Here is a 26,355-nt window from a genome sequence, read left to right on the forward strand (position 1 = left end):
CAGTGTGCAAAGAAACCATTTTATTTGGACAACTCAACAACAGCGTTAAATCAGAGACGCGGAGGGTCTCATAATAAGGGGTTAAAGTACAAAAGGAAAGAGCAGAAGTTGAGCAGGCAGCGCTGCAGGCCTCGCACTGATCGCTGCAGCCATGGGGCAATGGAGCCAGCACAGCTCAGGCCCCAAATGCCCTGAGGAAGGCTGAGCTTCGCCCCCCCACATGCAGCTGCCTGCTGAGCTAAAGGGAGCTTTATAAAAATAGTGTTTAAAAAGAACCATAAAAGTCGTCTCAGAGTGATGAAGTGTTTTTCCTCTCTAGACCCTGTTCTGGTGATTCTTTCCAGCCAAGGTAAAAACAAAAGCACAAATAAGTGTTGTTCCGATGTACCACCCAGTGAGCTCCTCAACCTGCTGGGAAAGGAAGGACGCAAAGTGGTGGGATCCAATCTCTGACATGAGGAAAAAACCCTCTGCTTAACCACAGAATCACCAAACCACCTTCTGGCCTTCAGCCCTCACTGCCCAAGGATGAACAACTGTGTTAGGTCACAGAACTCAAACAACCTGTGCTCCGTGTGACCATCATCACAGACTCCATCTCCTCTGTCCTCTCCTTTCCATCTCCTCACCAAAGCCAAACTTCCAGACGTCCAGGCTACAGTAAGGGGAAGGCAGCAGCCCTCCTGCAGGGCGGAGAAGCAGGACCACAGCTTCCTGAACTCAAAGGAAAGTAAAATCATTGTCACCAACAGCTTTTGAGGAATGAAGGCATGGAAACTAACGAGGAGATTCAGAAGCTGGTGACAGGACTTTTTCTCCCCTCCATCTTTGCTCTTAAAGAAACGAAGCCTCAGAAGAATGAACATCACTGCCAAGTAGAGCAGCTCCTTCAAAGCCCTTTGCAGCAGCAGAATAAAGGCCTACACACAGGAGGGGCTGAGACGTACAACAGCTCTTCATGTAGGATTCAGCCTGCTGGGGTGCATCAAAGTTGTTATGAGTTCTCCCCAGTAAACTCCAATTAACAGAGGCCCACCTGGATAAAGCTGCAGAACGTATCCCACAAAACCCTTCCAGCAGCCAAAGCTCTCATCCCACTGCAAAATCCTTTTCAAAGTGCTCCCCATCACCCTCCCCAAAGAGAACAGCACAACATAAGCCCTGTGACACCCTGAAAGGAGGAGGTGGCTGTCACTGCAGTGCTGCAGAGCATCCACACGCTGGGGTCCTCCCGCAGTGGCCAAGTCATAAGAATTGTGGTTATTCAGAGTGGGAACCCTCACTGATGCTCACCCAGCAGAGAGCAAACACAAAGGAAGCACTTCTACGCAGCATGAGGAGACCGCATGGAACGTGAGAGAGCTACAGCATTACTTTGGGAGAAAAAGTGTTTCAGAGGACGTCGTCCCTTTCATTCTTCTTGGAGGAAAACCCTGCCCTATAGGAAGGATTGCAGAAGAGGAAGATGCTGTTAGCCATAGGTACTGATTACATTGTTCTAAGCTTTCAGCTGCTCTTGTTTCATCATTGCAGTGACACTGGCTGCACCAGCATCTTCCATACAGGCAGACTTTGCTTGGGATTGCTAACAAGAAGAGAGGTGCGTGCACCAACCCACCCTCCTGTCCAGCCTCATAAAATGACAGCAGCCTGCAAAGAGGTGGCCTTCCCTGAACGAAGCAATACAGGTAGAACCAAAGGCTGACAACATGACACCCCTCTCCTTAGGAACACTGAGGCCATCAGCAGCTTAAGCAGATGACTGACCTTTAACAAATCAATACCCATAAATACTGAAGACTGCAGTGTTGAACAGCTGCACAGAAACGAGCCAGTGCAGCACAGAAGGATAAAGCATTGTGGATTAGTGTTCACTCAAGAGCTCCTGCACAACCCAAGCACCAGGATGCTGGCAGTTTCTCTCCTTGAGGCTTTTGGTTTCTGATCAGCTCAACACAACTGGCACATTAATAGTTCTCAATGCCCACCTGAGCCTGTAGTACTGTATTGAAATGCAGCAGTTCTGCCCTCAGGAGGGACAAGTGTCCAGCTCACAGTTGTTACTCCAGTCGCACTGGTGCACAGAAATGTGGATTAGGAGTCAGCTAATGACTGAAATGCTTGTATGCCCACTGGATTACATCATGAAAGGCCTCTTTCTTGTAGGTCAGACCTGTAACGTGTTTGCTCCAGTCAAGAAGTGCTATTGGACAATATCAAGATTACCATGACCAGAGCTTATGCAGGGTAATATCCTATGCAAGCCACTGAGGCAGGAAACCCCTGCGCTGTGCCTGTGTAAGTCCTTGAGTAGGGCTGTATTCATGCAACTAGATGCCCATTTCTTGTGTTTCAGAATCCTGATTGCAGCTAGATATGCTCCAGTTCGAGCCAGGAAAGCAGCCTGAGGCCCCAGCCTCCCTGCAGCAATGAACTCCTGCTCTAAGGCTTAGCGTAATAAGGCTTGACTTCAAATTACACTTCACTCATAGATGAAAACCATCACAGCCTGCTTTCCAGGAGATCTCTATGGTAAGGCGATGCAGGCAGTTTCAGTGCACAAAGCTGCCAGCTGTTATCACATCTTCCCATCACAGTTCCTCGAGGTCTTTCTCATGAGAAGGGGTCCAAACTGCTGGATGCCAGGTGACGTGCACCAGAAGCTGACACAGCCTTCTTTTTTTGCACGCCCCAGGGACAGCTAAGTGCAGGTATGAGGGAGAAGAATCCAGAAGCTACTTGAATGGCAGAACGTGTGACGTCCTTGGGATACATTCTGTTCACAGGAGAAAGATCCTTCTACACTCACCCATCAAAATCTACTGGATCCAGACTGTTCCTTCCCCATCAGAAGGAACTCCACGTGAGCTACTTTCATGATGCAGAAGGAATCCACCCCTTGATACGCAGATAGGTGGTTTCTTTCTCCACATAAAGTCATTAAAAAAGATACAAAGAACTGCTTTTGGCAGCACAGAGGCATTTGAGAGTTGAAAAATCTGGAGTGCAGGACCCGAGCAGATGGGAAGTAATCAGACCTTGACCTAATAAATAGAGAAGGAAGTCTTCAAGGTGGCCAGTAGCCCAAATGCAAAACCTGAAGTCCTGCAGAGATCCCTAGGAGTTTCAATGCACCACACAGGGCCATCTCCTAAGATCCTCTGCCATACAGTTTCTCCAACACCTTTAGTCAGGCTCATGGACTATTTGGAATCCTGCAGTTCCTTGGCCTTCTTCAAAATCAGGTGAACATCAGATATAGGATAATCCTATAGTAAAGAAATAAAGTGTGAGTTCCAACTTAGCATTTGACATTGCTCCACCTACACAGAACAAACCTTGACAACAGCACTGTTAGCCCACCAGAACACTGTTCAGTTCAGTTACTCCCTTAACAGTTTCCTGTTCTGTAACTGATCAAGCCCCAGTGCCCTTCAAGAAGCTTCTATTAACTTATCCTCCAATGGTAGCAGGCCAGCTGACTGCACAAGATCTTCATTCCAGGGGGCCTTATCAAAGCCAGCACCCCATAGAGCCTGAAGCAAGAACTGGCAGAGTCAGAGATACCCTGCTGTTCAGTTGTTCAGTGCAGGTGTTTCCAACCTTGAGCCCTCACAGATATCAGAGCTAAACAAAAGCCTCTACCCAACAAATTTAACAGTGTGTGTTTCAGAGCTTCAATGGAAAATGCTTAATATTTTGCAAACCACAGAATATCATAAGCCAGCAGTCTACAACAATGTCTCTGTAAGCCAGGAAGGGTGCATGAGCAAAAGGCTGTGTATCAGTGGTGGTGCTGGGCTCCAGACAGCAGCACTGTGCCCTGCCAGCATAAGACCAGAGAAGGAACACCACTGAGCCCCTTGCTATTGGAGCACTTGGAAAGGGGAGGAAGGAAAAGAAACCCATACAGCACTAGGAATGAGGAACAGAGAGCATACAGTCACATTCTGGATGTGAAAATGAAAGCCCAGTTAGCGGCACAGGGAGCAGACACCGCCACCAAGGTTAAAGCATCCAACCATCCCAAGTGAGCTCAGTTCTCCTGCAGTGGTGGGGACCACAGCATGCAAAGATTTATACTTTCAGTAATTAGCATACTGTATGACCAACATTAAGATTACTGCACACAGCCATCAGAAACCTGGCACCTCTCCGCAGCAAGACATGCCCATACCACAATCCCCTCTCACAGTACTATTTGAAGGTTCTTTACATTGCAATCTATGCCTGCAATACTTAATCCTTACCTGTAGCAGCCTCATGTTGAGAGTGAAGTCTCCTTCCAGCAATTGATCCCGGATTAGTCTGAAAGATGGAAATTACTCCAGCTACTTTCAGCTCTTTACAAAGGAACTTCAAAAACATGGACTACAGTGTGATTTTACAGACACTTATGAGAACACTTCGACTTAACTGTAACAAAGGACTGTGACATATTCATCAGATGCATTAACACACGCCTATAGAAGGTTCCTAGACCTACAGGTTTCATTAGAGGAGGGGGAGATAAGAGCTCAACGGCCATTTCCATACTTACGTCAACATGGCACAACACACGAGAAGCAGAAAATCGAAGCGCTTATCGTCAGCAAAGAGGGAGTCCCAGATCCGGATGACATCTGGCAGCAGGAACTCCTGGGACAAGAGCAGCGTCAGCCAGCGGAAGGCGAAGAACTGGGGCTTGATGTTCTGCTCTTGCTGTCAGACAAGGACCAGACAGAGAGTGAATACGTGCTCCCAGCCCACCCCACATAAGAGATGCAGCCCTCATTTCCCTCCCCATTTCCACCCTGAAATAGCTCTGTGCTGCCAACCCATGCTGGAACAGCAGCAAATCCACCACCTCCAATGAGGGCCACAGCCCCCCCCTCCAGCAAAGGTGCTGTTTTTCCAGGATTTCCTCTCCTTTCCAGAAGATCTGAATTGATCAAAGCTTTACCCTCCACAGAAAGAAACAAAAGATGGAGCAGATTTCACACTGACAGTCAGTGAGACACTACAAGCACCTCCGGCCTGTAGCTTTCCTGTTGTCTTTTTAACTATCAAATCCAAGAGAACTTTAAGCACAGTCCAAAAAACTCAGGATCCTGATGACATTCCTGGAGATCAGCTGCTGCAACGGCCAAGGCCATTTCCTGCCAGCCAAACAGTAAGTCGTTTATTTTCTCCCCTCTAAATCAGCCTTCGGCTCACACTGTGTGCTGTGTCCCTGCGCTGACAGATCACCTTTTGGATGACTGAATATATATATTTTCTAAATGCGAAACATCTCCAAACAATCTGCTGAAGGCTGCAGTAACAAGGACAGCTTCCCTTTTCAGATTCACCTTGGACTTCCACATTAAACAGGCTACAAGACCTACCGGGGTTTGCTGCCTGATATTCTACGACATCCACAGCAATCCATGATCCACAATGGGAGGAAAACAGTAGAATTACATGAGCAGGATTTTGCAGCTTTTCAGCTTGCTTCTGCAGGGAGATTTGTTGATGCTTTTGATGACAAACTCCAAGGAACTTTGCAGCAAAACTTGTGTTTCCATCTCCAGCTCGAATCCAGGTGACCAGGGCTGGTAGCCAAGTCACAGCTGGCAGCTTCACAGCAGCTACAGTTTGCACTCACACCGGGGAGGAAAGCTTTGCTGCATCAGCTCACTCCAGGCTTACTCCAAGGAGAGCTTGTTTCAGCTTACAGATAAGACAGCCCCTATGTCCTGCTGGCAAAGGCCTTCCCACAACTCCTCAACCTCTCTATTCAAGCCCAGGAACAGCTGAACAAAGTCGGCTGACATTTGAATCCTCCCTCCCCCACATTCCAACCACAACTAAGAGAAACACCCAGCACCTCACCAGCTTCAAATACAGCTCCACATCCTTTTCCTTCAGGGTGGAATAGACCTTCTCCATTTTGTAGGTTATACCACACTGAGAATCATCCAAGCTCTTAATGAAGTTGTCCCGAATTTCAGCCATTAGGTTGGTAAAGCAGAAAAACGTGTCAGCTTCAGCGTGTTCTGGGGGAATTAAGGAAGGAAGTGAATGGAAGCACAGAGAAAGCATCGCTGTCAGAGGCACACAGAGCTGCTCTGGGCTGATAACCTCATTGCTGTCTCACAAGACTTTGGCTGCATACAGAGCCGCTGCAATGCAGGCCCTGTGTGCACATTAAGGTCATCGTGACACTTATCTATGGCCCACAGAACACCTGGTCCTGCTGCCATGAGCACACAGCCACAAAGCTTTGAAGTGGGAGCAACACAGAACTCCCATTCCATTCTTCTTCTTGCCCCACCCTTTCTGTTGTCCTTGTTCATTAAGAAGAAAACAGAAACAAACAAAGCAACAGAACAAAGAAAACAACCCTGCCATAACCCACACAGGAGTATTTTTAGCACAAGAAGCAACAAAGGACTTCTATGGGGATTTCAGGTTTCAGTCAGGAGGAGCAACTGTGATTCAAACAAAACAAAAAGTCCCCAGATCTCCATTCCTGATGCCCTCAACACTCACAGCCCATCCAGTCTCCGTCAGTCTGCTCCCAGAAATGCACATCTCTTGCTGCACTTGTTGGTTTTTAGGGGGGTTTGTTAGTTTATTTCCTAATCAATCAAAACTGAATTGCTCAGAGTCTCCACCCTGATCCACTCCTTCACACAGAGAGCATGCAGAGCAACAGCCCCTACCCAGCATCCCAAAGAGCCTCTCACCTTTCCACTCGCTGTTAGGATCTGTAGCAAAGGTGTAGTAAAGGGGCCCCACTATTTCATTCATCCCCTGAACGTAGGCTATCCCGGGGTTCAGCTTGGCATAGATGAAAAGGATTCGCTCCACCACTTCCCAGTGAGCTTCACAGCCATTGGGCAGAACTTCGTACTCACTCAGAGAGTTAGGAGATGATTTAAGAGGGGAGCTCACCTGAAGAGCAAGGCAAGACTAGAGCTGATGAACAAAGCAGTCTGTGCTGCAACAGAGAGTTCCCCTGAAGCACTGCATCACCTGACCCCATGCAGTAAGAAAACACAGTGGTGCCACTTCATTGTAATGCAGGAAAAGGGGACAGACTGCAGCCAGCCACCTTGCCCAGCACCCAGTGTGCAGCACTTAATGATCCAACACCCAAAGAGGAAAAAGACAACACACGTTTCAGCCATTCCCCAGATCTTTTCCCAGTTACAGTTTGAGGAGATCCAGCTCTGGAAGACTCTATCAATTCAGCTTCAGCAAATTAACCCTTCAGTGCTTTGTTCCCATGCAGGAAGGCACATCTCAGGCATAACACACCTTCCTGGACCTCAGGAAACAATAACCCTTACCATTAAACATACCTATGACTCCTGCCAGCTGGTTCTCTAAAGATGTCTAGACACCAAATATCTGCTGCTGCATTCCCATAATTCCATCACACAAGCACAAAAAGCCCAAGAACCACCAGCATCCCTTATCAGGGAGCACACCATGCCCCACGGGCAGCCCACACCTTGACCTCACATTTGTAACCCCGCTGCGGTTCCGTGCCACCGTCTGTGACTTCAGCGTGGTCTGCTCCACCCGCTTACGCAGCGTTTCAAACTCATTCTGGGGGTCCAGGATTAAGAGGCAGGGGTAGTCAGTTGGGCGCTGGAAGAATGCCATGTCGGGGTACAGCCTCCTGGGGTGGATGCAAGAGGAAATCAAGCATAAGAAGGAAGGACGTGCCCAGTGCTAAATAGAAAGCTCAGTTTAATATTAAACTCGATTTCCAAGGTACAAAGTATTAAGCAAAGCACTCAGGCTCAGAAACCTGAGTCATTACACCATACACACCTGACGTCTTTGTCTATCTGGAGGAGCACTTCGTTATCCTTGAAGTAAGTGTTCCACCGGCTGTCTGGGTTTGGATTGAGGGGCTAGAGAAACAAAAAAGACAAAAACAAGCATCCTTCACATGCACCAAAGCCCTCAGTAAATGCACACCTATGGACCATTCCTGCTGGAGGCCAGAACCAGCACAGGGCCCAGTCATTCTGGCACTACACTTAGTGCTGTGTCTTCAGACAGCACACACATTGTAGGAAGCAGATCAGAACTTGCAAAGACAGTGACCATGTTAATAATCATCTGACAGGAGAAAAGAAAACACCATAAAAGGAACATTCCAAGAGATCCAAAGATCACTGCAAGCTGCCAACGCAAGGGATGTTACAAACGTTATAGTTTTACAGCCCTGGTGGATCACAGCAGCAGAACATTAATATACAGGATAAGCCATGGAAGCAGCTGTAGCATTTACAGTCCTTATCTTCAGTTATATCATCCCCTGCCTTGACACAAAGTTACCAGTATTTTCAAAGCAGAAAGGGATGCAATAAACAGTCAATCAATAATAATTAAAGAAGTCATTAGCCAGCAAACTGGAGATAAATCAGCCTTCTGCTGCAGTTTGGCTGCACCCTCCTGCCTTTCAGAGCAGCCTATGCACACATACAGCACACCAGGAGAGTGTCCCCTTGCTGGAGGGACCCCTCATGGCCCCCTGCCCTTCCCCAGCAGACTCACAGGCCGCACAGCCCCAAAGCAGGAGGGAAGACACACATACAGCTGCACAGTTCCCTGCACAGTTCCCATTGCTTTGCCAGTAACTCAGCAGCTAAAGGCTGCTCAGACACACAGGCTTGGCCCCTCCTGCCAGCACCAGGCCAAGAGCAGCACGGGAGTGTAGGCTACAGAACCACAGCTCCCAGCTATGGGGAATGTCCTGCGACACAAAGGTTAGCAGCACTTACATGATCCTCTAAGGTCACATCTTCCCTTGAGACACCGAGGTTGGCTTTGGCGATCCCAGGCTGAATAATCATTTCTTTTAGGAACTGGGAATACAGCTCCCTTAAGGAGGGAAACGAAGCAGATAACGTCAGTGTAAGCGCTCAGCCTGAGCTCAGACAGACACCCCTGCACCGCCCCACTCAGCCTACATCTCAGAATCACAGAATGACCCGGGTTGGAAGGGACCTCAAGGATCATGTAGTTCCAACCCCCTGCCTGGCAGGGCCACCAAACATACACCTTTACTAGATCAGGTTGCCCAGGGCCCCGTCCAACCTGGTCTTGAACACCTCCAAGGACGGGGCATCCACAACCTCCCTGGGCAGCCTGTTCCAGGGCCTCACCACTCTCCTAGTGAAGAACTTCCCCCTAACATCCAACCTAAATCTTCCCTCTTTTGAATTAAAACCATTTCCATCCCATTTCCAACCATCTCATCTTCTATTGAGTTCAGTTGGAATCCGCTGACCCCAAGAACAGCACAGCAATTCCTTTTAAGAAGGTATTAATTATTTAAGGCTCTCCTCCCCTTCTCCACAGAACCCATCAGAACGAGAGGAGCGAGCGGAGCCATCCTCACCTCTGCTTCTTCAGCAACGAGCTCCATAGGGCCCGCTCTAAGGGGAGGTAGTTGAGCAGGATCTGTGCGGGGAACACAAACAGGCGTTAATAGTCTGAGGAGAACACCCAGCGCTCTGACGGACGCTGTTTTGGGGTGTTTTGGGGTGTTTTTTGGCCCCAAAGCCCCGCCGGAGCAGCACCACACACACAGCAGCAGCACACACAGCAGCACACATACACAGCAGCACACGCACCTTCCAGCAGAGGCAGCGCAGCCCTCCATCAAACGGGATTCCTGCGGGACAGCAGAGACAGGCCGTCATTGCCGGGAACGGCTCAGCCCCGTTAGGGGCCGCCGTGCTGAAGTTCGGGGGTCGTTGCGGGGGGCGGCCGCGGGCACACGGAGCGCCGAGCACACGGACCCCCGGCACACTCACCGCTGAAGCAGAGATCGCGGAGTTTGCCCAGAGCCACCGTGGGTTCGCCGAGCACCTCCTGGAAATCCGCGATCCTGAGGGAAGCGTTGGCCGTTACCGAGCGCTGTCAGCAGCGCCCCGCGCCCCCCGGCCCCGCACCCACCTGCTCCGGTGCAGCCGCGACATGGCGGCCCGACCCCGCGCAGCTGCTCCGGCTGGAAACGCCCGCGGGGAGCGCGAAGCACCGCCCGCATCACATCGCCCCGCCCCGCTCAGCCCACGCCCCCTCGTTCTCTCCCGGGGCGGCGCGACGCGGCCGTGAGCCCCGCTCGTGTCCCGTGTCCCGTGTCTCGTACCGTCATTGCCCCGCACCTCGTGCCCGGTGTCCCGGTGCCCGCGGCCTGGAGCTGCCCGAGCTCCGCCCGGTGCCGCGGGGCGGTCGGAGCGTTCCGGCCCGGCCGGTGTTTCCGAGGGGGAACGCGGAGCATCCGGTGCTTCGGCCCCGGCTGGCGGAAGTGACGGCGGGGTTTGTTGACAGCGGAGGCCGAGGCGGGGGGAGCGGGGCCCGAGGAGGACGCGGAGCCGGGACGGCCCGGGACGCACCGCCGGCCCCATCCGCAGCAACGGGCGGGGCTGGGACGGGTGAGTGCGGCCGGTCCGACCCGCGGCCGGGACACGGGACGGGGGGGGGGCGGCGCCGTCACTGCGCCGAACAGACCGGGACCGCGGGGACGGCGCGGTGACCTCTGGGCCGAGCGGGGCCGGGGCTGCGGCCGTGGGGCTGCGCGTGTCTGTTCTGCAGCACGGGGCGATCCGGCCAGCACGGGGCTCCGTGCGGTGCCGCTCCGTGTTGACGTTCCCGCTGGAGGCAGCGCTGACATTTCGCACAGCGGGTCGCAGTGTGAGCTGCTCAAGTGACAGTGCGGTTTTTTCCTTCGGGCCGTGCCCCGTTCCATGTTATTTGCGTTCAGTCGGTTCTCTTAAAGCCGTTCCTCGAGGTCGGTCACATCCACGCGCGTTGTTTGGACGATCCGCTGGTGCTGGAAGCTTTGCCGGTTGCGTTTGTGGCGATGTGAGCGCTGTGCTGATGGCACGGAGCCACAGTGAGTCAGGGTTGGAGAGAGACCAGAGAGAAGATGGTCTGAAGTCCAAGGTAGGGATTGGCACGGGCAGAGCAATGCCAGCCTCGTGTGCCAGCAATGCCAGCGATGCCTTAACACTGCAAACACAGCCTGCAAAGGAGCAGCAGCTGCCAAAGGAGTTGTCTGGATGTGCTGGTGGAGGAGCGAGGCTGCGTGTCACAGCGCTGCAGTTTGCTTTGGGTGCTGTCACTGCACAGTGGGTACGTGGGGCTCCATCTTTGGCCCTTCAGAAACACACGTGCACTGGGCGGCTTATTGCCCATCACTGGTGGCAGGCTGCAAGGCAGGCAGCTTGCTGATGGATTGCCTGTGGAAAGCTGCCTGAGGACAGTGATTAGGCAAATGCTAATGGTTTGTCAGCATCTCAATCTTGTTTATTTTTATCAACAAAGCACACCGAGCTTATAGCTGGGGATGATATTGATCAGTGCAGCTGTTGGCTTCATTACTTCCCTGCCCACATCGTATCTCGAGGCTGGTTAGAAGAGGCAGGGAGCAACCTGTACAAAAGGACCAATGGTCACAGCAGCAGCTGGATTGCTCCTCAGATGTGCACGGTAAATCGCGAGGATGAATGTTTTTCTCTGTGTAATTTGTTCCAATCTGGGATTTGGTTGGTGCAGTGCTGGGAGCTCAGAAGTTGAAGTGTAGCTCATCTCTCCAGGGCTGGGATCAAGCAGCTGCATCGTGCTGCTTGTATTGGAGTTGTTGGAGCAGCAGGATGCCAGTCGTGGCCCTCAGAGCTCTAAGCTGCTTGGACAAGTCCCACACACCGACACTGTCAGCAGCACCTGATAATAAATTGTCACTGGGAATTTGGTTTAGAGCTCTGTGTCCAGAAGCAGTAAGAAGTGGTAGGAGGCTGGATCCAGCCCTGCTGTCTGATGGCACGGGTGGACTGGTAGGGATAGCAGAACGTGTTTCCCTCCTGGTTCAGATCTTCCTGTTGATCTGGCCTTTCTGGAAGGATTCTGTCAAGCAAGCTCCAGGCAAAACGTGTTCTGGAGGTGAAGCAGTTGCATCTGAAGCATCACCATGCAGCGTGCAGGACAAGCTTCCTCCCACATGCATCCTCTTAGGCAGGACCTCGCTACTAGCAAGGCAGTGCTGTGCTCTCAGTTGCCCATTTATTCCTTGACTTTTCTCCTTCCAACTATAGAGGGGAGAGCTGTTGTTATGAATTTCTTTCTCTTTTAGAATGAAGCTTACAGATTTGTGATTGCTGAGTTTTTATTTGTTTTTTCCTCTGCTGTTGCTTGGAGACCTTCTCCTTCTTGAGCCAAAACCAGAGGACGTGCCCGAGATTACACTGAAAAGGCTGCAAAAGTTCTAGGTCAGAACACAGCAGGTCAGGAATTTGGGATTTAAACATGATCTTTAGAGTTATTTACAGGAACAGTTCCCAAAGATGTTATAGGAAGGAGAAGTTACTGATCTGATTCAAGGGAAGTCAGATTCTGTCCCAGGTTTGTCTGCTTACACTGGAGCAATATTTGGCCCAGGGAGACACAGCCTGGGGTAGGTGCACCTCAGCAATGATGCAGCACTGCAGTTCCTCCCATTGCTGTGCACAAAGTAGCTCTGCTCATCTTATTTGCTTCTTGAGAGGCTCCTTTCTGTCTCGGGTTTATTCCTTGGCCAAGTCTTTGTCCCTGGCACTAAAGCACACTCTTAAATAAAGAATTAACGAGACACGAAAGGAAGAAAAGCGCTTCGATTTGCAACTTGTGCAGCATAAGGAGGCACCAGAAGGCTGGGAGCATGGGCTGCCAGGCAGGCTCAGTCACAGCTGTGCCCTGTTTCCCACAGAGACCATGTGGTGCCTGAATCTGAAAGGTTACCTCATCCACAGCTTTGACTGATCCTTCATCCTGGTGGCACAACCCAGTCAGAGGCTGAACAGAACATCTGGAAGGGGAGGGAGGGTGCCTGAGCCACCAGGGGTGTCCTTAGGGACAGTGATGGAGGTGAGGAAAATGAGTTAAATTCTGACAGTGCAGGAAAGAAAGGAGAACACCTCTGGCTTTCCCAAGCTAGAGAGCTATCTCTAGATAGATAAGAGGCAGACACGTACCCTGATCTATGCAGCTGTAGGAGAATAACAGGCGTTTTGCAATGGTTTCCCCAGCTATGGTGCACAGAAGAATAACTGACTCCATAGCACTGATGTTCTCACTGCAGTAGGAAGTTACCTATTGAAAAGACACAGGTTTCACCTCACAAATAAACATTCCAACGCAATTTGTGTCTGCTCATGGAAATAAACTGACGGGATCACATTAAGGCTGCTCCCAATATGATTTGGCCCTGAAAAAGTGAAATGGTTTTCAGTGATTTCTCCTAAATGCCCTCAGTGCACTCTGCTACTTCTGCTTCAGTGCCAGTGAGCAACCCTGAAAACCAGAGCAATGAGAGTTCTGAATCAGACAGGATTAGCTTCCCCTAACTGTCTGCCTCACTGTCCTCCTTTATTCAGTAGTAACAACCAAGGAGGGCAGAAGCCCCTTGCTTTATTCCGTGTCAGTCACTCATACATTTTATGACAGAATTTGGAATGCTTTCATGAGTTCCAGCCACCTGCACAGTGTCCAGCATCCCCTCTGGCTTCTGATCCACTTCATGGTCTAGTTCAAATACCTGCATGGAGCTTCTGGCTTGGAGCTGCAGAGAGACATCCAGCTTGAACATGAAGCTTCACTTGGAATGATGGCAAACAATTACAGGCACAAGGTATGGGGTCACCGGATCCCATCGGGGCTATGCAAAGGATCTTCCCAGCTGTACCTTCTCTGGCGGTTTATTCAGCCCACTCTGAAGGAAACCAAGCGATGTGGTTTCCACCACTTCCCCTTCAGAAGCCCTTTGTCAGCCAGATAACTTCTGCAGTGAGGAAATATTAGGAAATGAGGCTGTACAGCAAGAAAATGTTTTACATTAACTCATTCCCCCAGTTTCCCCGGGGGGAATTAAGTGCATACCCCCAGAGGGACCAAACCACTGCAGGTTCTTTGGAGGTCAGCAGGTGGCAAGCTGTAACCAGAACCATTGACATCCTGCTGGTGCAGCAGCTTTGCAGCATGCTTTCCAATGCGCCTTTCTTAATGCATCCTTTTTTTCTCCTCCACTTATAGCTGCCCTGATGTCCCTGTAAATTCATCCTGGAATTTCATTTGAGGAGAAGATCTTCTGAATCAAAAGCTTCCTTCTGTTTTCCCCTCCCCGCTGCTTCCCTGAAGATGGCATCCGACAGCCCGGAGTCACTCATGACCTTGTGCACAGATTTCTGCCTTCGCAACTTGGAGGGGACTCTCTGCTACTTACTGGACAATGAAACCCTCCGTCTCCATCCCGACATCTTCTTGCCGAGCGAGATCTGTGACAAACTCGTCAACGAGTACGTCTGGGCCCATGGAGGAGCTGTTGTCTGGTTTGGATGGGAGTTGGGAACTTAGGGAAGGGGGAATCGTAGTTTTCTAAAGAAATGATGGAAAGGATACAAGGAAAATAATGGGGAGGAATTCATAGGGCTGGGGTTTATTTCTGATGAGCCTCATATTGGAAGTAAGGATTTGCATGAACTTCAGAAGGAAGTTATTGTATCCCACCAGTCACCATTTCCATATAGGTAAACCCAGAGTGAAATGAACAGTCCCTGCTTCTTCCAAGAACATCAGTAAGCAATAAAAGAGCCCTCCTATTTCCCACCACTGAAGCATTACATCTCTCTCTCAAACCAGAAAAATAAGGGTACAAAGTGCTAACAGATGATGCATTTTAATGCTGCTACTCCCATAGCTTTACAAAGCAATCTGTTCCCAGGGCTTTATCATTTGGCTATTACAGTTTCCTTTGGCTGAACCTTTGCTTACAATGTGTGGCAGAAAACTGCCCAGCTGATTTTTTTCTTAAATGGAAAATCAAGTTAATAGCTTTAAACAGCACTGAGAGAAAAATTCTAGAGTCTGTGCTTGCCAGAATCCAGTTTGCTCAGAAATAAACACGTGACCTTGCACAAATCTTTGCCTTAGATTTTCCTAAGGACTGTGAGTGTTGCAGAGGGAGAGCTAATAGTCCAGGAGGGAGTCTGTGCTCATGCGCTCAGTAACATCTTGCCAGAGCCAGGAAAGGTGCCAGAGCTGTAGCTGAGCCTTTGTCTTCTGTTGTGCTGTGCTAACACCATTACCCCGATACAGGTATGTGGAACTGGTGAAGACAGACAGCATCTTCGAACCCCATGAAAGCTTCTTCACCCTCTTCTCAGATCCACGGAGCACCAGGCTAGCTCGGATCCACTTGCGGGAACAGATCGTGCAGGACCAGGACCTGGAGGCCATCAGGAAGCAGGTGGCATTGCAGTGACAGCTTCCAGCTGATAGCTGCCATCACATGGCAGCACTATTGCATGGGGACCAGCCAGAATCCCAGAAACCCAGACATTCCCAAGATTCCGTCCTTCACCATACAGGTTTCTCTGGGAGAAGCTCAGCATCTGCCTCCTCAGCTCCTAAAGCTGCTGTAGGGAATGGGATGGGGATACTGGTCAAGCTTGGTGGTATGGGTTCTCAAGCTGTCCCTGAGAGGTGTTGTATGGAACAGGGTGGGCACTCTACCTTTGAAATTCTTCTTACTGTTTAATTTCCCATCTTCCAGGATCTCGTTGAGCTCTACCTGACTAACTGCGAGAAGCTGACAGCCAAGAGTTTGCAGACTTTGGTGAGCTTCAGCCACACGCTTATTTCCCTTAGCCTCTTTGGATGCTGCAATATCTTCTATGAGGAAGAGAACCCCGGAGGCTGTGAAGATGACTGTCTGGTGAACCCCACTCGCCAGGTTTTGGTCAAGGACTTTACTTTCGAAGGCTTCAGCCGCTTGCGCTTCCTGAATCTGGGCCGCTTGATTGAAGGGGTCAATGTAGAGACGTTGCTTCGGCCTTTGACCTCCCTTGCTGCTCTTGATCTCTCTGGGATCCAGCTGAACGATGTGGGATTTCTGACACGGTGGAAGGACAGTCTGGTTTCCTTAGTGCTTTACAACATGGACCTTTCAGAGGAGCACATCCAAGTGATTGCGCAGCTTCACAAGCTCAGGTCAGCAGATCTTCCTTATTTGTCATTTTCCCCGCTGATAGGAACCACGCAGGTCTGTTAGGAAAGGGGTTAACTTCTGAAGTTAATGCCTTTTCACAGAAAGCCATCCACTGCTGGCTTCAGCTTATAAACATCCCACAAACAGGCTCACTCACTGCCCCTCTGACGTGGTTAAAGCCAGACCGAGTTTTCTTTGCAAAAATAAATACACACACACACAGAGCTTCCCTTCCTCTGTACCCCCCAACAAACAAAAGAAAACCAGCAGAACACCCAAGAGATGGCAAAAAAGTGGCTATAGGTGTACACAGGTAATGGTATAATGGTAATCATACTGAAATTCAGTCCTTCAAAACAATTGTTAAACAGGAACATCCAGAGTTTAAACTTTGCTCTGAGGTAAAACCAGAACAAACTCTCAGCTCAGAGCATCTGCTCACTGCACACTGTGTAAGCGCATTGTATATGCATGGCACAATCAAGGAAAGAAGCAGTGCAAAGAAATAGACCCTCCTGAGCTGACAGCATGGACAGCAGAATGACTTCCTGACACAGAACTGAGACAGTCACTGTTCAGACTGCACAGTGGTATCAGAAAAAGGATACAGGACTTTCTCAGCCAAAAAGAAAGGCCTTACCATTCACATGAAGGATTGTCAGCAGTGATTTAGTGCTGTCTGTGCAGCCCGCAGACACTAGGGGGTACCACGTTAATGTCTGACCTCGGAGTGTCAGCCAGCCATCCTGGGTAACACTGGCTAAATCCAAGTGACTTCAGCTCCTGCTGATTTGCAGAGACTCTTGGTCTATAATATGTAGAAGATACTTCTGTAGGTATGATGTTGGCTCCTGTCTTAGGCAGTTTAGTTTCTCCCTAAGGATCTTTGCTTGGCAGACAAGAGCAGGCTCTGTCCTGTAAGGGACGCTTGCACATTATAGCCAGTGAGATTCTCCCACAACTTCCACAGCTTCAGGGGTTTCCCCAGAGCTTAAGCATTTAAATATCTGAAGATACATGAAATAATTAGAGAATAATAGCCTGGGGCAGGAAAAAAAAAAAAAGAGATCAAGAATGCAGACAAAAACCTGTGTCAGTTAATTTGTGGGATGAAGCAACAGATGTTCCTGGGAATGCAAAGATCCTCTAGTGCATCTCAATCACCAGGCAGAAATGCTCAGGTGGCTGCTTTGATGGAGCTTGGGAAAGGCAGTTACTGAGCCTAGAGCAATTTCCTTTGTGATGGTATAGCCAAATGACTCACTGTGCTCCATTTTAAGTAGACCTCCGCCAGATACCTGTGTGATTCTGTTAGACACAAGGCCAAATCCTGCTGCCTGATCCTACGGAACCACATTCCTGTACCTTAGGAAGGAAATAACAATCACCACCACACTCTGCTTGTCATTTTCCTTTGGCACAGCCACAGAAGCCCCAGTTGATGCTTTCCAGGCTCTGAGCTGCTCTCTGTCATTTGCAGACACTTGGATATCTCTCGAGACCATCTGTCCAGTTACTATAAATTCAAGCTGACCCGCCGGGTTCTAAACCTGTTTGTGGAAAACTTGGTAAACCTCACCTCGCTCGATATCTCAGGGCACACTATGCTGGAGAACTGCACTATCCCAAACATGGAAGAGAAGATGGGCCAGACAAGGTAAGGAAACAGCAATTACTGAGGTCTGCGTGGATTAGCAGTCTGGAGAAGGCAGGGTACCAACATGAGTCATCTCTTTCTTTCCTCAGCATCGAGCCAGCAAAGAGCAGCATTGCTCCCTTCCGGGGTTTGAAACGACCACTCCAATTCTTGGGCCTTTTTGAAACATCTCTGTGCCGCCTGACGCATATTCCAGCCTATAAGGTAATGAGGGTGCCAAAATACGGGCAGTAGGAACTTGGTAGAAGTTCAGAGAACTGCCTGTGATTAGAGCAGAGTTCTTAGGGTTTTGTGTGGGACAATTTAGCTCTCACCTTTCAGCAGCTACTTGATAACACAGGAGAGCAGTCAGAAGGCAAGACCCATAGCTCACACAGTTTTTACAAGTGCTAAAGAAACCAAAACAACAAAGAACCATCAAATGCCTCTTAGAGAAAGGCCTGAAAAAATCATCCTGAGTGAAGGACCAGGATGTCTGTGATTACCAGAAAGACCATTTTGTGTCCTTCTGGGCTGAGAAGTGACTCAACTTCTTTGCTCCCATCATGGGCCTAATCCTACAAACAGGACAGAGGACAGTTGCACCCTCTGGCCTTCCAGGCCTGCCCTGGAGTTCTCACACCAGCTTGCTTTCTTCATTCTTTCTTCCCTGTCTCTTGTTCCTCCATACCAGGTGAGTGGAGACAAGAATGAAGAGCAAGTTCTGAATGCTATTGAGGCTTACACTGAACACCGGCCAGAAATCACTTCTCGTGCCATCAACCTCCTTTTTGACATTGCCCGTATTGAGCGTTGCAGCCAGCTGCTGCGAGCCCTCCAGGTAAGCACCATGTGAGCATTTACCTCACACTTATAAGGGAAACTTTGCAGCCCCAGCCTTTCCTTCACCCTGAGAAGCCACATAATTGTGGAGGAAGTTCCAGTAGTACGGTGGAGCTAAGCACCTTCACCTCAAGAGCATCTTCCTGCAGCACCTGAGCTGTGCATTCCTTGCAGCCTTGTAACAGCCTTTACCACACACAGCCATAACTGTCACTCCAAGACTCAACAGAAAGCCAGTGGCACTGAAGCTTCACATTCCTTCCTTGCAGCTGGTGATCACAGCCCTCAAGTGCCACAAGGATGACAAAAACATCCAGGTGACAGGCAGTGCTGCGCTGTTTTACCTGACCAACTCCGAGTACCGCATGGAGCAGAGCATAAAGCTGCGACGCCAGGTCATCCAAGTGGTGCTGAACGGCATGGAGTCCTACCAGGAAGTCACAGTAAGAGCTGCCCAGCTTGCTTTGGCTCCCATAGTTCTATTTCCCCATGTTACATCTTTAGCCTGGTGTTAGGATTTGTGTCTTATAAGCCTTATACATAAGTTTATGTATATTTACATACGTATATTCATTTATGTATATATATATATATATATATTTATATATAGTTTATATATAGACAGTGAAAAACTGGCTTAGAAAGTGATACGCACTGGGTGATTGGGTGGCCACTTGAGACCAGAGCAGCAGTAAGGAAGAACCTACTGAGATCATAGCTAAAGCAAGGTTCTAGGGAGGAGGGTAGCAAACTGTAGTACTCAAACACTACTGCTGTGGTTTCAATACCAAGCATCAAAGGAACACAAGGTGATTAGGTCATGTTTTCCTTGCCACTTGGTGCAGCATTTGCTTCCTTACCCAGGTACAGCGGAACTGCTGCCTGACACTGTGTAACTTCAGCATTCCTGAGGAGCTGGAGTTCCAGTATCGCCGAGTAAATGAGCTGCTGCTGAACATCCTCAACCAGAGCCGGCAGGATGAGTCTATCCAGCGTATTGCTGTGCACCTCTGTAATGCTCTGGTCTGCCAGGTGGACAACGATCATAAAGAAGCTGTGGGCAAGATGGGTTTTGTTATGGTTGGTATGGTCCCAAGGTGTCTTCTTATCCTTAACCCAGGCTACCACCATTTCCTTGCAGCCAGTCACCAAACTCATCCAGGCAGTGAACCAAGCTTACTGTTATCACAAAAGGGAGCTATTGTTCCAGCAAGACTAACCTATCCTGAACCCTGTTCCTCCATGTGGCATCTTTTACTGGCTTGCCAACACTAGAAGTCATGGTCTCAGTGACAGGCTGTCCATGAAAGCAGTGTGACCTGACACACCTTCACCACACCATACACTTTCCAGAACTCGTAAAACCTTCTGACTCTCTCCTTCTGCATCTCCCTGAACTTGCATCAGATTTCCAACTTACATCAATGCATATCTCACTCCTTTCAAAGAACTGCAGAGGCCGCTGCTTTGTTGCAGTTACACCACATTCCAGACATTGACTACAAACCCATCAGTTCAGGGACTGTGACATGTTGCTTTGAGCCCTGTGATTCTTGAACTGTTCTCACTGTTCCCCTTCCTCTGCCCACAGACAATGCTAAAATTGATTCAGAAGAAGCTGGCTGATAAAACGGTGAGTGTTACCCGCTAAAATGTATGCATCATATTTTCTTTACTCTGACTTAAGCATAGAGATAGTCTGGAGTGCCAGCCCAGCTTCTCTACCTAATATGGGACGTCCCAGCTGGCACTGCAGAATTTGCTGTCACAGAGGTGAGGGCTGAAGGGACAAACATGGCAGGGAGGCAAAAATAATTTAAAAATAAAAACCCACTTGCAAACAAGTAGAAAGTAAATAAGATTTTCTTACCTCTGAGGTTATCTGGGGTGGTGTTGGAGATGAAGCAAGTATTTGGTTTGCACCAGGCTCTTACATTAGCAAAGCTGTTTCTTCATCTTTACAGTGCGATCAGGTGATGGAGTTCTCATGGAGCGCCCTCTGGAATATTACTGATGAGACTCCTGACAACTGTGAGATGTTCCTCAACTACAGCGGTATGAAACTGTTCTTGGAGTGCTTGAAAGTAAGTAAGGCTGGTTTCCTCTAGATGAATGCTGATGTTAGCAGTGGAGATGAAAATAGTTAAGCTAACTCATAAGCAATACTTCCTATATTGCATAAATGGAAAAAGGTTGCATGTTTCATTCTTGCTCTGATCCAACCACCCAATCAGAACAGAGAAACTTAAACTCAGCACATCTTCCTTTTTCCCGTCTTGTACACAGTCTTCCTTAAGCAGGGCAGCAGTGAACGACAGACCCCGGCCTTGATTTTCTCATATCACACATATCTTGAATGCTAGATATGCCATTAGAAATCTACTAAAAAACCACTGGTAGCTACCCAAAAATCTTCATCCTTTCTAGATGTGCTTTCTGCATAGTTTCCCATTCTTACTGTCACTATGTCTCTGCTACTGTATAATCCTATATCTTGATTTCTTAGGAGTTCCCAGAGAAACAGGAGCTGCATCGCAATATGTTGGGCCTCCTGGGCAATGTGGCTGAGGTTAGGGAACTCCGTCCTCAGCTGATGACCTCCCAGTTCATCAGTGTGTTCAGGTGAGTGCTGAGCTAACACACAGCTGGGCTGAGGCAGGGGGGTGCTCTGGAGCTCTGCTCCCATGTCACCTGGAGAGTTTTCAACTTCTGATGCATCAGATTGGGATTTTTCATCATTCAAAAAAAGCTAAAAGGAAATAATAAGATACCTTTGTGAATGCATTGGACTGTAAGGGTTTGGTTGTGATGTTAATGCCACTGAAAAGCTGTTATCTCTGAAGGTCACAACTCCTGTTTCAGGCTGGAGATATTTTCCTCAATAATCCTCTCTGATTGTAGATTAAAGACGTGATGGTTTTTGTTTTTGTAAGATGCTGAATAAGGTTATTCTGGCACCTGTAAATGATTTCTTCTCTCTTGGCAGCAATCTGCTTGAAAGCAAAGCAGATGGGATTGAGGTATCCTATAATGCCTGCGGTGTGCTCTCCCATATCATGTTTGATGGTCCGGAGGCTTGGGGTATATGTGAGCCCCATCGGGAGGAAGTTGTAAAGAGGATGTGGGCAGCCATCCAGAGCTGGGACATCAACTCCAGAAGAAATATCAATTACAGGTGAGAAACAGAGAAGTTTGGCCCATTCACCTGGAGCCAGGATTGTCACAGAAAGCAAACGCCAACAGGCAAAAGGAAAGAGACACAGCTGAGCATGAAGGCTCTGCTTAGAGTGAAGGAGAAGCTCTGATGAATATATTCTTTAGTGAGAGTTTCAAATCTTCCTTTGAGTCAAGGCAGCATGTTACACACACTGTTGAAATAGAATACCTTGCCTGGCAGTTCTTACGGGGGGAGAGTGGGAACACAGCAGAATTCATCCTGCATGCTTCTGATGGAACCGTATAGTTCAGGAAACCCATGATCTGACTATCTGCTGAGACTGACTCAATAATGTTCTCTGAGACTTCCACCCTTTACACCCCTTCAGTGCTGTTTAATTCTGAAAGTCACATGCATTGCTGTAGCTTTCACTTTCCTTTAGAGAATATCTAGACAGAGTGTCCAGAAATCTCTTAACGGGTTAATAGAGCTGGTGGAACACTCCAAAGCTTTTCCTCTATAAGGGTATCAGGTGCTCTGTTTTCCCATAGTGCTTGGCAGGGATCCCAAACAAATGACATTCCACTGCCTTAGCTACAGTACGCACACGTTATTGTTGTCATAAGAAACAGAGCAGCTATTGCATGTGAGCAACCAGCACTGGATAGGTATAATTTTGCTTTGGACTTTCTGCAGAGCTCTCAGTGGTGCTGTTTCAGCTGTCATCATAAAATGTCTGATAGAGAATAGACATCAGCTGACTTCCTTGTGGCTGTTTATTTGGACAGCATGTTTATGCTGAAATGGTAGGGCCTGTAAGCCTGCCAGCATTGCCATGTGACACAGACTTGCTCTTTGATGCCAGAATCTTTAACATGCTAAAGGATTTACTGCTATGGTATCTATGAACTCAGACTATGTACTGCTTTGAGTGACAAAGGTGCTGAAAGAAGTTGTTCTTGGATTTTTAACAACTTCTGCAATGTTTCCGTGCAGGTCATTTGAACCAATCCTTCGACTTCTTCCACAAGGGATCTCTCCTGTCAGCCAGCACTGGGCTACCTGGGCACTGTATAACTTGGTCTCTGTTTACCGTAAGTTTTAATATCATACCCACTGCACAAGTTCACACAGTGGATCTAAGATTCTTAGCAGAAAAACTTATCCTAGTTTAGCTATGTAGTTAGCAAGAACCTTATTTGAATAATTTAATGTTCAGACAGTATAGCCAAGCTAAAACCAACATGTAGTGTATAGGAAATTCCTTCAGTGTTTAGATCCCTCTGGCCACGCTCTTATTTCTCAGTCATTTTGTACCTTATTTTTATAGACAAGACACCCTTAATGGGCTGGCTACATAAAAAACTGAAGTTTTGTTACTTCTCCAGCAGCATCCTTCCCCTCCTGCCACTCTTTATACTGTTTTTGGAAAGATTCACGAGGACCTGTCTTATTTCTCTGCAGCTGACAAGTACTGCCCACTGCTGATCAAAGAAGGTGGGATTCCCCTTCTGAAGGACATGATTAAGATGGCCTCAGCACGGCAAGAGACCAAGGAAATGGCCTGGTAGGAAACTAATGCATTGTCATCAAACATTCAGTTTAACTTCATGTACAGTGACAATAATGGAAAGATAGCGGTAAATACCCAAAAGGTTATTTACAGGAAAAACCCATATGGAAGCCTTCAGTCTGCTGGGAACCGCTGAGGCAATCTCCACTAAGCAGCAGTCTCCAAGAGATGCTGCCTTAGGGCTGGTCAGCCCTTAAATGAGGTCTGGAGGAGGTGGAGTCAAGCTCCATCCCATCCAGGAGCACAGCTCCATTACTCTCACCTGTGCTTCCACAGCTGACCCAACACTTGCCTCAGCTGATTAATCAGAGGCTCAAGATGTGATTACCAATTTCCCATACACTTCAGTTTAGTTTCCTGTTCCCCTACATCAAGGAAAGCTACCAACGAAAGGCCTGAGCTATGTATGATGGGTGAAACAAACACAAGCAAAGAGCAGGAAAAGATAGAAGTTGAGAGGTGTTGATATATTTGCAATAAACACTGATAGTCAGTGTTTATGGATACCAGGCAAATAGGTTCTAGAAGTGGCTTTGTTGGGCAAGAAAGCCATGCTGCTTATTGTGTCTCTTACCCTGATAGTCCCCAGTCATCACTGTACTTCATCACTGAGGTGTATCTTAATATCTGCAGGATGAATATTAAGGAGGAGTGTAGATCAGTTGGGAATGTGTACCTTGTAGGGAGCAGCTGAAGGGCTGCTAAATACTGGAGGTGGTAGAAGCCTGCAGAAGACTATCACAGGTTAGGGGGATTACATACGGTGACACAACAGTCCAAGAACAGTGAATGGAAAGAATAGAAAAAGCGAGGACAGGTAACAGTAGGGTGCATGGATAGCATTTGTGTGCATGTTTTCTGGTATAATTCAAAGCTGTCTGATGATTGAGGCATGGGGGTCATGAATGAATGATCTGGAGATATAACATGACTTGAAATTCCAAGAGGATGAAAATTCAAGCTCTTAAGCTGATTATGTGGAGTGTACTGGGTTTTATACCAATATTGGTTGATGTATATCAGAAGAAACTGCCTGCTACTAACAGCAGTTCTTGTGTTTCTGTCCCACAACCATAATGCAATAAGCATTAAACTAAACCCTCTTTCCTTGTCCTGTTTTATCCCTAGGAAAGTTATAGAGCACTGCAGTAACTTTAAGGAGGAGAACATGGACACTTCCAGATAGAGGCAATCATCTAATGCCTCTTGCCAGCACTGTATCCAGCTTCTCTCTAATTCACTGTATATAGTGAGGACTCTTTCTTACCAACTCACCTGTTGGAAGGAAACTTTATGTGTGTGTGTGAGACCCTCAGTAGATGAAGGTGAACAGGGGAGGGGGGGGAGGGACTTTTTGCACAACAAAATGCTTTCCTTAAATTAGTGGACTTTTTCGTTATGAAGTTTCAGATTGAAGTTCTGTGTGTATGATTTCTGTATAAAAAGAAAACAAAAAAAAGACAACTACATTATGTATCTTTTAACCTTTTTTTTGTTTGTTTGTTTTAGTCCATACAGCGAGTCCCAAATGACCACAAGCTTGAAAGCCCAGTTGGTTGTGTGATCACTTGTGTGACTTTCTTATTTCCCACTTTGTAGAGAATTCCCTTTTGCTGTATAGCATGAGGTCCTGTAATGTCTGCAAGAACACCGGTCCTGAATCAGCACTGGCCACTCAGTGGGTTTACAGGCAGAAATGAGTTAGTTGTTTGCTCTGAGAGGTTGGGGGACATGTTACAAGTCAGACCAAAAGATCTGAACTTTTTAGCAATATTTTTAAGTACAGAAAACAGGGAAGAATGATCTTTTAAGTCAATTCACTCTCTTAAGGGTGTTTTATGGTAGACTCCTATTAATGGAAACACTGCTGAATGTATTTGGGTTATTTGGAAGTAAGGCATTCCTGTTAATGTCGGGAATTCTGTTTTTGTCCCCTTTGGCAGTTCAGTAGGATCTGCCAGCCCACCCTGACTCATGATGACCGGTAAAACCAGGTACACGTCCTTGGCAATGCAGAGCTTTCCCCTTTAAGGGAGCTGGTGCATAAAGGAACAAGGTTTGTTCACAAAGGGCTACAGATCTTCATTCCAGTTTTTCACCACCCTTTTAGTTTTGTTCTGCTTCACAGAGAAGGGCTACAAATGCCAGAGACTGGCATAATAACCCCTACCAGGCCCTGGGCCAGAGCAGCTCGTTCCACTTGTACAATAAACAGTAAACGACTGAAGCTGTCCTATTCTTCTTCAGTCTGCACTGGCACAAGCCATGCTCAGTGGTAAAATAACCTCACTGCAGCACAGATGCTCATTTGAGGTGCTAACGTTTCCTAAGGCTGAGGAGCCTCTAGGAACCCTTTGGAATACCAGGATAGCACCTCTTGTTCCAGCCCAACATCTGCCCACTCTTCTGGCACTACTCTTATCCTCCTGCTAGCACTAGCCAGTGCAGTCCCACTGCCGTCAGCAGGATCACCCCAATTGATATGGTGTAGCAGAGAGGAGAGTCCCTACTAAACTGGTCTTCACCTGTAAAACCCCAGGCCTATAGAGTCTTAAGAAGCCAAGGGCCAAAGGTTGCCTCACAGCCAGGCACTCAGTTCATGCTCAGAGCCCCACTTGTCACAGCTCTTTCACAGTTTGCAGTTCTTCCCTTAAAAGTGGTTTTGAAAAGATTTTCCTTCTGCAGTGAGAGGAAACCTTGGACGTGTGTGTGTGTGTGTGTGTGTGTGTGTGTGTGTTAGGACATTGCAGGCCTCTGGGATAGCACAGTAACCGTCGCTGCTCTCTTCCCTCATTTACACTGCTTGCTGCTATGACCGAGGTCCTTCTGATGCTCAGAGTTAATGCTGTCGTTGCTGAGCACATTATGGACAGACCCTAGAGACACAAACTGACACTTTAAATGACAGAACACAGCTGCCCTGGGGGGGGGGGGTTCCTTTTTTCTGCCAATACGGTATTACCCAATGTCTTTTCTTCTCTCTTTTTAACCATGTCATGTTTTGATATTGTAAGATCTGTACTTTTTCTTTAAGTATTTTTCAAACTTTATATATATTTTTGTGTCACTTTTGAATTGTTTTCATACCGTTTGAAAAACTTGACAAATTACACTTTTTTGTGGTTGTTTGATTGAAA

At 48.1% G+C, this 26,355-nt stretch overlaps 2 protein-coding genes and 1 long non-coding RNA gene across 7 annotated transcripts; 1 reads left to right on the forward strand and 2 right to left on the reverse strand.

Moving 5' to 3' along the window:
- On the reverse strand, positions 1-10,888 carry TBC1D13 (TBC1 domain family member 13). Of its 3 annotated transcripts, none has more exons than XM_085521428.1 (12): positions 10,155-10,813; positions 9,804-9,877; positions 9,621-9,661; positions 9,386-9,447; positions 8,766-8,865; positions 7,807-7,889; positions 7,487-7,651; positions 6,711-6,913; positions 5,854-6,017; positions 4,541-4,701; positions 4,251-4,308; positions 1-3,269 (listed from the first exon to the last, which is right to left on the reverse strand). In XM_085521428.1, the coding sequence occupies exons 1-12, from the start codon at positions 10,736-10,738 to the stop codon at positions 3,204-3,206; spliced, it is 1,761 nt and encodes a 586-aa protein (XP_085377554.1). In that variant the 5' UTR covers positions 10,739-10,813; the 3' UTR covers positions 1-3,203. The 3 variants fall into 3 exon arrangements, 2 of the variants coding, with proteins under 2 accessions (XP_085377554.1, XP_085377555.1); XM_085521429.1 differs by lacking the exon at positions 10,155-10,813 and adding an exon at positions 9,946-10,005; XR_014936305.1 differs by lacking the exons at positions 1-3,269; positions 4,251-4,308; positions 4,541-4,701; positions 5,854-6,017; positions 6,711-6,913 and having other exon boundaries at positions 7,427-7,651; positions 10,139-10,888.
- On the forward strand, positions 10,285-26,355 carry ZER1 (zyg-11 related cell cycle regulator). 2 transcript variants are annotated; one of them, XM_032448096.2, is made up of 16 exons: positions 10,285-10,424; positions 14,056-14,318; positions 15,118-15,268; positions 15,575-16,011; positions 17,490-17,666; positions 17,756-17,870; positions 18,340-18,486; positions 18,758-18,931; positions 19,353-19,568; positions 20,080-20,121; positions 20,453-20,572; positions 20,995-21,110; positions 21,475-21,663; positions 22,642-22,739; positions 23,110-23,212; positions 24,347-26,355. In XM_032448096.2, the coding sequence occupies exons 2-16, from the start codon at positions 14,161-14,163 to the stop codon at positions 24,402-24,404; spliced, it is 2,301 nt and encodes a 766-aa protein (XP_032303987.1). In that variant the 5' UTR covers positions 10,285-10,424; positions 14,056-14,160; the 3' UTR covers positions 24,405-26,355. The 2 variants fall into 2 exon arrangements, with proteins under 2 accessions (XP_032303987.1, XP_085377542.1); XM_085521416.1 differs by lacking the exon at positions 10,285-10,424 and adding an exon at positions 13,515-13,654.
- On the reverse strand, positions 14,683-20,487 carry LOC146757459 (uncharacterized). 2 transcript variants are annotated; one of them, XR_014936323.1, is made up of 2 exons: positions 20,359-20,487; positions 14,683-16,065 (listed from the first exon to the last, which is right to left on the reverse strand). It is a non-coding gene; the product is annotated as an uncharacterized LOC146757459 (long non-coding RNA). The 2 variants fall into 2 exon arrangements; XR_014936324.1 differs by lacking the exon at positions 20,359-20,487 and adding an exon at positions 17,686-17,863.

Source organism: Coturnix japonica, chromosome 21, assembly GCF_054131305.1.
Source record: "Coturnix japonica strain WE chromosome 21, WE-NBRP24, whole genome shotgun sequence".
In the NCBI taxonomy this organism is placed as follows: Eukaryota; Metazoa; Chordata; class Aves; order Galliformes; family Phasianidae; genus Coturnix; species Coturnix japonica.

Coding starts and splice junctions, on each gene's coding strand:
- TBC1D13 (XM_085521428.1), bottom strand. CDS start 10,738: ATGGAACGGGGCACGGCCCGAAGGAAAAAACCGCACTGTCACTTGAGC. Junction 7,890..8,765: donor ATGTGACCTTAGAGGATCAT/GTAAGTGCTGCT, acceptor TTGTTTCTCTAG/CCCCTCAATCCAAACCCAGA. Junction 6,914..7,486: donor AGCGGGGTTACAAATGTGAG/GTCAAGGTGTGG, acceptor TCTTCAGGTGAG/CTCCCCTCTTAAATCATCTC.
- ZER1 (XM_032448096.2), top strand. CDS start 14,161: ATGGCATCCGACAGCCCGGAGTCACTCATGACCTTGTGCACAGATTTC. Junction 17,667..17,755: donor GAGAAGATGGGCCAGACAAG/GTAAGGAAACAG, acceptor TTCTTTCCTCAG/CATCGAGCCAGCAAAGAGCA. Junction 20,573..20,994: donor TGTTCTTGGAGTGCTTGAAA/GTAAGTAAGGCT, acceptor TTGATTTCTTAG/GAGTTCCCAGAGAAACAGGA.